The 13,222-nt window shown below is 41.8% G+C and overlaps 1 protein-coding gene across 1 annotated transcript in view; it reads left to right on the top strand.

Annotated features, from left to right (window-relative positions):
* DNAH6 (dynein axonemal heavy chain 6) overlaps window positions 1-12,528 on the top strand; it is a 262,220-nt gene extending 249,692 nt beyond the window's left edge. Inside the window, exons 71-75 of the mRNA XM_023536421.1 lie at window positions 3,274-3,459; window positions 3,996-4,068; window positions 4,961-5,112; window positions 8,783-9,005; window positions 12,305-12,528. Coding sequence (XP_023392189.1) covers window positions 3,274-3,459; window positions 3,996-4,068; window positions 4,961-5,112; window positions 8,783-9,005; window positions 12,305-12,408 — 738 coding nt within the window. The 3' untranslated portion in view covers window positions 12,409-12,528. The remainder of the gene's footprint in view (window positions 1-3,273; window positions 3,460-3,995; window positions 4,069-4,960; window positions 5,113-8,782; window positions 9,006-12,304) is intronic.
* The last annotated feature ends 694 nt before the right edge of the window (window positions 12,529-13,222 follow it).

Raw genomic sequence — 13,222 nt, 5'->3', positions numbered from 1 at the left:
TGCATTCCCTCTCTAATAATGGCTTCATGAATATGGGACATTACAAATCCTTAGTCTCTTCATTATCCTAACTTATACCCTTAGAATTATCATTATAGACTAAAAATTTGGTCAGGGACCTAAGCATTCAATAAGAGAGATTTATTTAATAACATAGTCTTTATGAAGATTATGAAAACCAGAGTTTCATGAAGTATGGGCCACAAAACACCTGCATTAGAATCTGCTATACTGCATGTTCAAAATGCAGACTCACGATCCCACTCCAGACCCAACGGGGAATTCCTGAAGAAATTCCAGGGAATACAAATAAATAAGCTCCCTCAAATGATTTCACTGCAAGTATGGCTCAAGGACAACTATTTGATCCTTTGCTCAGGAATACTTTCTCTCTAGATGGCCTTGAATTTATAATGATAACTAAACACCTTCCTGGTTTCTCTGTGCATAACTCTGATAAGGGAAACACAAAAACTGTTAGAGACCAAATAGTGAGCAGTAACAGGAAATTTTTTTACTGCCAAACAGGGAACCAAATACCTAGCAGAGAGTCAAGGCTCATTGATAAAACTGGGGAAGACAGGTGTGGTAAATCTTTTAAAGCCAAAACCATCTGTCCCCTGTTAGAAATACAAAGTCTGCAAATGTTACTGGTTGGCTGGCAATGCCCAGGCTTGTGGGTTAGGGGGACCTTGGGGCAGTTTAGTATATGAAGTCCTCGTCTGAGACTATGGCATCTAGTCAGGTATACTACTGTGTCAGCAGGCCAAGTAGCCAGGTCAGGGCTTATCACCTTCTATATTAAATAAATCAGGGTACAGACTAAGCTGCTATTATGAAGACCCCCAAGTACAGTGGCCAAAACAAGATAGAAATTCACTTCTCTCTCAGCTAACTGCCCAGAGGGAGCCCTGTCTAGGGCAGGTAGTTAATCTTGCTTTCTGAGCTTGTTGAGGGATCCCAGCTGGAGGATTGGCTCTTCCTGCCTTAACAGGTAGCTTCCATCTCTGGGTCTAAGGTAGCTGCTCCAATTGTCCCCTTTTGCCAGTCAGTGTGGGGAAAGAGGGCTTAGGAAAAGCAGCTTCCTCATAAAAATATGATCCAGAAGTTACATACATCATTTCTTCTTGTATTAGCCAAAATTTGGTCACATGGCCACACCAAAGCTTTAAGCATGGCTAAGAATTATAGTCTCTGGGTAGATTGCTCTATGCCCAATTAAAACTAAGGAAGGCAGTTACTGTTGTTCAAAGGAAGACAAGGAGATGGATACTGCTCATCTCTTGCCTCTTCCACATCATGACCTTTTACCCACTTGAAGGTAGACAAGTGTAAATGTCACTTCCTCCATAAATCCTCCTGGAACAGCAGCCCTTCCCTCAACCACCAGATGACTTAGGAGCACCTCTTCTGGGCTTCATCATTTCCAGTTTCTGTGCCTATCACTGTACATACCACATTGTTTTATAATTACTCCTCCATGAGTATGGCTTCCCCAATAGAAATTGAACTTCTTAAAGAAAAAGGGGCTGGCATATTAGTCATTTCTGCTTCTCTAGTGCCCAACACATGCTAAATCTTCCATGAATATTTGAATGCATGAATAAACAAATGTTCTTCTCAGGCTTCCCTGTGGTCACTTCTTGTGGTCAAACAATAATGTCCACCAATAGTAGAGGAATTCACCTCATGGAAGTAGAAGCGGGGGGAACCTGGGGAAAAGGAGCCTGCTAGGCAGTCCGGAATCAGAGCAGAGCGCTCCCATTTGAGGGAGGGATGGCGGCCACCACTGCGTGCTGGGCCTGCACCAGAGATCTTCCTCATCCTGACCTCTGCCCGGTCCAGCCTGGCCCCAGCTCTGTCCCAGTCTCACCTTCACTTTGCCCAGGGACCAGCAAGGCAGCACCATGGTGGCAGTAAGGAAGGCCAAGGGGAGGCAGCACCACCCAGGGCCTTGGAGCTGCCATATTAGCGAGCTCACTCTCCTCCAGATAGTTACAGAACTGTGAGTCAGGACAGGTCCTAGGAGAGACAAGGCTACCCTGTTATTTAGGCTTCTAGCCATATGGAAGAACATTTTTAAATGCACTTTCCCCCATCAAATACACCTGTGTGTTAGCTGCTCCCTCTGGGAGAACAGGCTGCATTGTGACCTGTTTACTTTAAGCAGACCTAGAAGGCGCTAGCAGCCTGATCCCTCCACCTCTCTAGTTTAAGCATTCTTTCTGCGTTTTAGGTAAGTCTTCTCTGCTATGTTTTTCCATTTTCAGTGTCTAAGATGTGGTACTGTTTTGACTCTGGCAGAGGACCTTTTAAATCTTTAAAGGCTTTTTTAATCTTTAAACCACTGCTACATTCTGCTGCAAATGGTTCCTCAGATCATAAGGGAAAATCTAATTAAAACTTCATTTTTATACCACCGCCTCTTGTGAAAAGACGGGAGGAGGGGAATAACTCTATGCAGGAATGGAAGGATGACTAGGCTTGTGTCCACATACCACCTATCTCTAGACCTATGTGCATATGGTCCCAGGTCTTATTTTGTTTTTTTAATCAACATAAATTTGGCCTCTAACACCTTCCTATAATACTTGGCAGTAGTTTTCACAAAACTGGAACCTACGAAGGCCATTCCAATCTATCTGCCCTGCCTCTGTCTTTAGCCCAGTGGCAAATATTACCCTGTATTTCCATGGCTGCTGCCGGCCTCTGTCTTTTATTGAAGTGAGGAGAGAATAAGGGGTGTGTCGTAAGGAAGTGTTTCTGGTACCAGGAGACTCTGGCATCAGCCAAAAGATTGGTCTCATCTAAGAATCTCCCCTTTCTGCTATAACTCATGGGGCTATGGGCAGAGTTGGCCCCTGGCATGAGGTCCACCTCACATCCTCACCCCTCCCCACAGTTCCCAAATCACTAACCATCAGGTCTATTCCTCCTTTGGCCTGGACAGTGGTATTTCTCAAAATCATTTCTCTACGTTTCTGGGGACATTTGTCCTATTTCTCTTCTTTCCACTTCATTGGATTCTGCTATTAACTGCCTGAATGCCCACCCTACCCTACCCCCCTGCCACCTCCAGATCTTACACAACCTGGTCACATGTAAAACTGTATGGAAGATCAGAGAGTCTGACGCAGCAGATGGTAAGCAGAGAGGATGGAACCCAGCAAGAGTGCCTTTCAGCACAAGGCAGCACCCACCACCACAAATGGGTGTCATTCCCACTTGACAATTACATCTGTGGAGGGCACCAACCTTTTTTTTTTCTTTCAGACATCTCTAGAAACACTCGACAAAGCCATTGCTGGACTTGTGGTGATGTCCGAAGAAATGGAAAAGGTGTATAACAGTTTCCTCAACAACCAGGTCCCCTCTTTGTGGTCCAACACGGCCTACCCATCCCTGAAACCACTGGGGTCATGGGTCAAAGACCTTATTCTGAGGACCTCGTTTGTGGACGTAAGAAAATGCTTTCTTTTGGGTTTGATGAATCTAGTAACAGTTGGCCCTAAGGTGCTTAGAAAGCCCTAGCTAACTGAAATATCAACAACCCTTGAGGGGTCATCGGAGCCCAAAGAAACAGAAACTTGTAGAATGGCATCACTTTAAACATCTTATGTTTATTATAATGTAGTTTGTCCTTGGCCTTTATCCCAAGATACCATTTCAATTCCATGCCATTCTTGGAGTTTCAGATTCAGTTCATGGGACCCCACTGTGAGGAACAGAACCAAGCTGAAATGGGTCCAAACTTCAAGTGTGACCTTGCTGTCATTTCCTTCTTCTATACTCTCTATAATAACCAGATTCTGGGTTTGTGGTCAGGGTGGTGGGCGAGGAAGGGGGACAGGGCAGACATTAAGAATGGGGCTGGTGACTAACTCAGAATTAGTTTAGATTCTGCCTCCTGAGAGGCCCTCCAGAATAGGACTGATTTAAATGACAAATGCCATCTCAGAAAGCCAATACATTATGGTGTAATGTTTCTCCTTTAGTTGTGGCTCAAAAGAGGACAGCCTAAGTCCTTCTGGATCTCCGGTTTCTTCTTTCCTCAAGGATTTCTAACAGGTACTAGTGCTTTCCCTAGAAAAATCCCACAGGAAAGATCATGATTTGTTACATACTGAGTTTCTAGGAACTGGCAAAATGGCATGGCTGCTAATGGCCTAACAATGGGGCTGTTGATTATAGAGGGAAGTCCAATAAGACGCTGCTCTTCCTCGCTTGCTCAGGAAAAGAATGGCAGAAATAGCAGATGTCCCCCAACCTGCCCTTCTCAAGTTCTGCAAATGCAAACATCTCTGCCCCTGTGAATGTACAGTGTGCCCCATATCCCCATGCGGCCTGTGCTCTAGGGCACCACATGTTCTCCACCTGCTCTAGCCCCAATTCTGAGCAGCCGCCTTCCCTCTAAAAAATACTCTTTTAAAAAATATATTTTTTCAATTATAGTTGACTAAAAAAAACTCTTGATCTCCCTCCAGCAGCCAGGGGTGGGAAGAGGGAATTCCAAGGGTTTCTCCTAAAGATCCCCAGAGTGGGACAGGGCATCTGGACTACTGGATGCTAATTAGTTGAGCCCTTAATCTCTCTCATTCTGAATCTCTAATAAACAGCCCATACAAGGCAAAGCTGAGCAAGACTGTAAAGCTGGGAAGATTGGGCTCTTGAAACTCCCGCACTGATCTGTCTCCCTCACGGGCAGACTTAGTTTTCTCTCTCTCTTCCCAACCACAAACAAAAATATGTTCATGTGTTGGTTCTGCCCCTCTCACTTTATTACTCACAGACTTCCTGTCCCAATGAATTAACTCAAAATAAAGTGTTAATGATTGAGTCTTCTCGATGGAGGGAAAGCTCTCTAACGCTAGAGCAGCCTGGCTGGGGAGAGTAGGGGCTGTGTTTGGGCAGTAGCAGTCTTATTTAAAGGACCTGTTTTTCTGATTTTTTATATTTACAGGAACTCTTCAAAATCATGCTCGGAAATACAATTTGCCTATAGACGAGCTGAGTTTCAAGTACAACATGATTCCTATCTATCGGGATCAAGCTGCAGTTATAGAAGCTGCCAAGACAGTGCAGTTTGGACAAGAACTGCCCATGGACATAGAGGTATTGTCCCCCTGACTGTTGTTACAGCAAAGCAGCTTCTGTCCTGTTGTTCAGTATCTCAGCAACCTCCCCAGCCCCTTCTACCTCCCCATATGTGACTCCCAGGATGGGACTCACACCCCCGAGACGAGCTCCCCAATGAACGATAACTAGATAGGGGTGGCCTAAATTAATCTATTCTGTAGAAAAATTCTTAAAGCAATATCGTTCTATTTCTTCATATACTAATTTGGTTCTGAACCCAATTTCAAGGTGGGACAGTGGGTGGGGAGGGTTTCTACACCAACAAGCAGTTCTCAAACACCAGCTAGGTGTCCTACACTTCTCAATTCTGACACTACTCTGGAGAGCATCAGATCCCACAGGTTAAGGGTTCAGTCCTACAAGACTGCACCCCCCATTTCAAATGCTAGTTGTAAGCCCGGGTTGTCACCTGTACTTCTGACCAATTGGCTGTAAATCAGAGATTCCCATGACCCCCTCCTGGGATTCAATTAACTCATTGGAGTGGCTCACAGAAGTCAGAGGAACTTTTTACTTAACTAGGATACTGATTTATTATAAAAGGATATAACTCAGGATGGAAGAGATGCACAGGGCAAGGTATGAATAGGGCACGGAGCTTCCATGCCCACTCCATGCAAGCCAAAAATCTTCCATGCCCACTCCATGCAAGAGCTTCAGGTTGACCAACCTGAAGCTCTCCAAACCCAATCCTTTTGAGTTTTTATGGAAGCTTCATTCCATAGCCATGATTGATTAAATCATTGGCCACAGGTGATTAAACTAAATCTCTAGTTCTCTTCTCCCCAGAGGTTGGGGGTTGGGAGCACACACTGAAAGTTGCAACCCTCTAATCATTTGGCTGGCTCCACTAGCAACCAGGCCTACGCTTAGGTGCTTTCCAAAAACTGCCTCATTAACATAACAAAAGACACCCCCACTAACACTCTCAACACTTAGGAAAGTCCCAGGGTTTTGGGAGCTGTGATTCAGAACCAAGGAACAAGACCATATATATATGAGAAAAGTATTTTGGTTATCCAAATGACCAAATATATATTTTTCTTATAAATCACAATATCACAGATACCTACAGTAACTTTCTCTTTGTGGAGGCAATATAGCAAGAGATCAAAAGCAAGTATTTCAGAATCAGGCAGGCCTGAATTTAAATTGACTGTCCCCCTTGCCAGCTATGTGTGCTAGAGCGATTACTAACATGTCTGCACCTCAGTGTTCTCACCTGTAAAATGGGGCCGATGCCCCCATCTTCAGAGTTGCAGTGCAGTATAAGTGAACCTGCGGATGTTGTGTTACCCACACGTAGTGCACTCACAATAAATAACTGTTATTACAGTCTGAATTACCTGTGTCATTCATTCAGCTGTCTCCTAGCACAATTGATACTCTAGCTGCATACATTATAAAACTACATTACAGAACTAACAGAAACACACTAAGGATGCAGTTTAAACTCTTTGCTCACATAGTTTACTCTCTTTAGAGCAGAGGCTCTCAAAGTAGGGTCCCCAGACCAGTAGCGTCAGCATCCCCTGGGAACTTATCAGAAATGCAAATTCCAATGACTCATTCCAGACCTACAGAAACTCTAGGCTGGGACCCATAAATAACCAGTGCTACATGGGGTTCTTAGCCTACTAAGATTTGAGAACCACTGCTCTAGAATGCAGGTTAAAATCAACTGCAGCACTTTTAATAAATCCCAATGGCCAAGCCACATCCCAATTACATCAGAATCATCCCAATTACATAAGGCAGCATTATTTTTTAAAGCTCCCCTGGTGATTCTAGTGTACAATCAGGGATGAGAACCACTGCTGCCAATCTGAGCTGCTCAGCTTAAATGTGCTGAGATTTTGATGGGGGAGAGGAGCCTCTGCCTTAAATCACCTGTCTACCCCAATGGGCTTTATAAATATAATTATCTATATGTGCCATGAAATCAAAGATTTGTTCTTGCCAGTAAAGTATTCACTAACCAATCAGCGGAGTTGGGGTGAGTGGCTTTTACTAACCTTTCCCTAATATTTCATGGTATTTGTAGGAATTGCTCCTGGGTAATTCTATCAGTATCCACTCTACTCAGATCTAATTGATCTATTCTTTGCCCTGGTTAGCAAAATTGCACACAGATCATATTGATCCCATGCTCATGGCTTACTCCTTAAAATCCTATAACCCCATCTCTCTTAACTGCCTATATCTTAAAATGACAATATAAAAGCTAACGTATTCAAGGAAATTTGTTTCAGGATCAAAATATTTTTTAAATAAGTGTAAAATAAATTTAGAGATGTACTCCTCATTATTTTGACACTTCTGAGTCAAGAGGGTGTCCCAGGCCAATGTCAGGAATAATTGAGGCTGTGGAAAAGCAGAACTACACCCAAGAACAATAAGCCTCACTGAGGCCTTCCAGGATGCTGGCCCTGCTCTGTGCCTAGCACGCTCTATCTGCCACATAGACCGACTCTGATGGACAGGAGTTTACAGTGACACCAGGGCCTCTGTCCCGACACTCCACCCCAGCCCACACCATATCTCCACCAGGGTCGTATGCACTAAGATGTGATTGTGCCTTAGAACCTCTGCCTTCTGTGGGACTTCATATTGTAAAGCTGGCCCATCTCCTGGCCCTCCCAGCAAATGTCTGCAAGAGACGGTTTTTAGACAGCTCCAGTTCTGTTATAAACAAGCAGAGCCACTGTTAGCCCATTTGCCACCTCTGTGCAGTTTAAGAAAAGGTACTCCCTCAGGCAGAGGCCCAGATGGTTCCTACACATGGCTTGGCAAGTGGATGCAGGATGGTTTTCAACCTCTACTCAGGCAAACCTGCACAAACGTACATAGCAGCCCCCAAAACAGGAAGGCCCACTGCACCCAAGACACTTGAAAGTGAAGGCCAGCCAAAAGGAGCTTACTGTCCTTTTCATTCACTATAAAATACACTACTTATGTCCACACTGCTTGGTCCTCTGCATGTAGGTGTGAAGCTCCAATTATCCACCTATTCAAAATTTAGCCCCAGAACAGTGTTTGAGGAAAGGTGACACAGAAGCCCATAATTAGCATATATTGTACACCAGTTGTGATATTGAATCATAGGACACTGAAGGCAGAGTCAGTGCCTCTGTCTCCATCTCTCTAGTCTTTCTTCTCTCTCCTTTAATAGCAGCATTAAAAATCAAGAATGATTTCTTTTGTAAAATAGGAACTTTCCATAGGTACTCCGCAAATATTACTGCAGATATATAATCTATCTGCTAAAAGGGCACCACTATCCTTCAAAGACCTTGTTAAAAAATAATAATAATAACAGATGACAATCACAGCCTTCTTATCCCATCTGCTTCCCATGAGAAGGGGAAATTCATAACAACATGATATCAGAGAGTCTGAAGCCCATGAATGGTTTTCTAGGAGTATCCTCTATTAGACACATTGATGAAGTAGGAGATTTGGTGTCAAAGTGAGAAACAAGTTACTCTACCTTTTGGAGCCTCAATATTCTCCTCTCTAGAATGTAAGACGAGCAATCTATAGCATGGTTCTTAGAATGAACTGAGGAGGATGTGAGACAGAGGAAGTGGCCCAAAGCTGCCAATTCCCTTCTCCTCTCACATTTCAACTTCTGGGTGTGTTTCAGTTGCCCTCTCCTGAGGATGGCGTTCTCGTTCACGGAATGTTCATGGATGCTTCTCGATGGGACAATGATGAGATGGTGATAGAAGATGCATTGCCCGGACAGATAAATCCAATGCTGCCTGTGGTGCATTTTGAACCTCAACAAAATTATGAGCCAAGCCCAACACTTTATCACTCCCCACTTTATAAAACAGGGGCCCGGGCAGGAACACTCTCAACCACAGGTGAGGATGTTTTAACTTTGGTACAAATAATGACCAAATGCAAACTACAGTCAAAGCCCAAACACTAAGCGATAATGTGCAAAGATCTTGAGCAATTAGCTAGGCTTAAAAATGAGGCCACTTATAACACACAAATTTATAAATGTAAATTCTGTTTATTTTAATACAGAGTGTGGATTGATATTTTAAAATTAGTGCATACTTCTGTTAGTCTAATGAGTAGAAATAGAGTTCTTAAACAATAGCTTCTAATTTTAAAATGATGGACTGAGTAGACACTAAAATCTCTCGTCAAATCCATTGCAATTCATCAAAGAGATTTAAAAATAAATTTTTAAATGGAATGCCATGCTGCAAAAAGGGAAATATGAGACCTGAACTGGATACAGCCCTGAAAAAAGGAATCAGATGAAAAGAAAGCATATCAACAAATAAGCTAAAGAATTAAATGTAGACAGCTAAAGAGTGAGCAAGGAGAAGGAACTAAGGAAATCTCTCAAAATACTTCACAATGTGATTTTTAAAAAAAGAGAGAATGACACTATGGAGAAGCCAAAATTTCCAACATCTATCTAGTAGGCAATGTAAAAGAAAGTAGAGAGATTATAAGAGTGATGTGTTTTTTTAAAAATAATAGCTAATAATTTCCCAGAAAAGAAGAAACATTTCAGTCCTCAGATTAAAAGATCTCACAACGTCCTGTTAGGGATAATTTTTAAAAATATAAACAAACAGATAATCAAATTTAAAAAAAAAAAAACCTAGATATATCAAAGTGATATTTAAGACTATCAGAATAAAGAAAATCCTCAAAGCAAAGAGATAAAATGTATTAACATGCTGTGAAATTAAAATTCCAGAGAATCGGACTGACACCAGACAACTCTTATTATCCAGAGTGCATATAAAAAGATAATAGAGAAATATCTCCAAAGGCCTGAGGGAAAAACACCTTTTAACCAAAATTGCAAATGCAACCAAATTATCATCCAAAAAGGAGGGTGTGATAAAGACAGTCTGGGATGTACAAAGGCTCTAAATTAATCACCACTTACTCTCTATTTCACACACACACACACACACACAGAGTGTTGAATCTTTAAAAATTTGACCATAAAAAGTATTTTAGTCATAATTTAGAACTAAATTTCTGTATGATAGAAATATGGGAGATGGGGCAGGGCGGAAAGAACTAAAAAATATTTCTCTTTTGAGTGGAGAATGTAAATACTAGATGATATTTATTTTTCTAATTAAATCTTCAGTTAAAGTATGTTCTCTAAGAGTACTAAACACAATGCAACTAAAATAGACACTCCTATTACAAATCCAAAAAAGTATCAAAAAGCATTTTTTAAATTAATAATGGTATGTACAAGTTTTTATGTAGACATATGCTTTTAATGATCTTGGATAAATATCTAAGATGGAATGACTGGATCATGTTGTAGGTTTATGTTTAACTTTTTAAGAAACTGCCAAACTGTTTTCCAAAGTGGCCATACTATTAACATTCCCACTAGCAGCTGATGAGGGTTCCAGTTCCTCTACATTCTCATCACCACTTAGTATGATTAATCTTTTGGAGGATAGATAGGTAGATAGATAGATAGATAGATAAATGATAGATAATCAGACACAGATAGATAGTAGAATCTCATTGTGGTTTTAATTTGCATTTCCCTAATGACTAATGACATTAATCATCTTTTCTTGTGCTTATTTATTTATACCAGCCCTGATAAAGTGTCTGTTTAAATCTTTTGCCCATTTTTTAATTGAGTTATTTGTCTTATTATTGTCTATAATTCCAACAGGAACTCTGTCTTTTTGCCAAGAGGAACCAAGATAAGGTGGTAATTAAAATGATGTTGCACTGGCATAAGACTCAACAAAAAGATCAAATGCACTAGAGAGCCCAGCAGCACACTGTGCATATTTAGGAGCTTGACATAAGACAGCAGCATCATTTAAAACTGGTCAGAAAGAGAGAAATTACAAATGGTTGTGGGACAATTAATTATACCAAACTTAAATCCTTATACTACAAACAAAAATTAAGTTGCAGGTGGATTCTATATACTTCATCATCACTAAATTTTAAAATTATTAAGCCTAAAGAACTAATTACTCTAAGTAATAAACATCAACGGCTGCTAACATCCCAAAAAAGAAAAACAATCAGATATAAGTTGCTTCCTGATGGAAGCACACAGCACCTGTGAAGTATTCTTGCCAAAAAACTCAAACTTGAATGTGATCACACCTCTAACCACCCCTTTACAAGGATAGAGGAACATGTTTAAAATCACCACAGAGATGCCGTTAGCAAAATCCAGACTCTGGGAAACTTTACAGGACAAACAGCTTGGTTGTTTCAGCCAATATGTTACAAGAGGGTGGCAAAAGAAGCAGAGGGGTAACCTACCAATTGAAAGAGATTTAAGAGACACATCACTGTTGCCAAGTATGAACCTTATTTAAATCCCAAATCAAATTAATGGTTAAATATATATAGACTGCATATGTACTATAAAATGTCACTTAAGCACCAAGCAGGAAGTGGCATACAAAGGTAAGGAGAAGGCAGATATAAGGATTCTCTCCTGGGGACACCACCACCTTCCCCAACGTTCACACAGATAGGGTTTGCTATGAATACAGTGCCAGAAATAGTAACTCCTGTCTTGAGGGCAGGACCCTCTTCTTCTCATCCTGGTCCCGGCCCCCTCACACAGGCCCAGCCAGAATGAACAAACTATAAAAGTGACCTCTTACTTCAGATGTCCCAGAGCTGAGGACGAAATACCTATGACTGCACTTAGTCATTTCAGGAACCACAGTGCCTAACTGCAGGGTGAAAAAAGGATGGATGGATATAAATGGATATGGATATGGATATGGATATGGATATGGATATGGATATGGATATGGATATGGATATGTAAGGGATAGACAGATGGACAAACAGATGGACAAATAAATGGATGCTCAAACTACCAACTGCATTCCCTGAGTCCCATTAAAAGCTCAGGCTTGAATCTTAGTCATATTTCAGAGAACTTGAAACAATTCATAAGGTTATGCAAAGTCTAAGCTGGATGGATCCTAAAAGATCATATATTCTAACGTCTTCATTTTATAGAATATAAAATTGAAATCTGTAGAGGACTGTTTGCCCATCATCTTTGGAGGCAGAGTCAGATCTGAAATCCATGTGTCTTGACTCCCAGTACCATACTCTGTAGTAAAAATATTCTTAAAGTAGTGACCCTTTTTCCCTCTGTATCCTTAACTAGGTCATTCAACCAACTTTGTGGTAACCGTCCTTCTACCCTCCAAGCGGTCCACAGATTACTGGATTGCCAAGGGATCGGCTTTGCTCTGCCAGCTGAGTGAGTGAAAAGGTGCCACCTCTATGCTAAAAAAGAAGCAGACAGGCGATTTTTCCTGAAGTGGGTAAAGAGTCTACGTAACTTATCGTGGGGCAATACAATGTTACTTCTGATCTAAGGATAGTAAGTGTGGCTTTTAGTTCTCTGATAACCTAAAATAAAGTGTTTGAGTTTTTCTTTCTGTTGGTAATTCAAGCTCTGGTGTGAAAGCAGTGAGTTCAGCACCCACCTCTTAAACCTGCTCTCCCTCCCCCAAGCGAGAGCCAGGCGGCTTCCTGGGAGGTTTCCTGGGCAGTCAGAACTCAGCCTTCCTTACCCACACAGGTTTCCTTCCTCTGAATATGGATAAGAAAAGCCTGCTGTAAACGTCAGTCAGAGCCTTAACCATGGGAGGTTGATGTTGTTACCATGGCAACTGGTACAGCAAAGGAGCAGATAAGATCTTGGCCCATGATGCCAGTTCTCCCACTCCGTGTGGCTATATTACAATCCTTAGAAGAGCCTGTGCTTTCACCAAAGTGCATGTCGGTTCTGCCTAGTGCACAGAAATTTTCCCTTTCCACTTTAGAATGAACCTGTGTGAACACTGGCCAAGTGCCACCCAGGTACATTTGAGCCCCTGCCACCTCAAAAACAGTGTTAGTTGAGCCAGTGCTAAGATGGGGTGGCAAACTATTTTGTATCAACCCTGCCCACAAAGGTCTATTTGCTTTCTGAGCCATAGCATGAGCCAAGAAACTGGAAACACCCAGCTAGGATGTGTGGAAAGTTGGAAGAACAGGGCCAGTCATAGTAATCCGACCCTCCCATTTTACCTGTGCT

This window comes from Pteropus vampyrus, unplaced genomic scaffold (assembly GCF_000151845.1).
Source record: "Pteropus vampyrus isolate Shadow unplaced genomic scaffold, Pvam_2.0 Scaffold156, whole genome shotgun sequence".
Lineage (NCBI taxonomy): Eukaryota > Metazoa > Chordata > Mammalia > Chiroptera > Pteropodidae > Pteropus > Pteropus vampyrus.
Note: the sequence above shows the minus strand (reverse complement) of the source record. Positions and strands in the feature narration are given on the sequence as shown.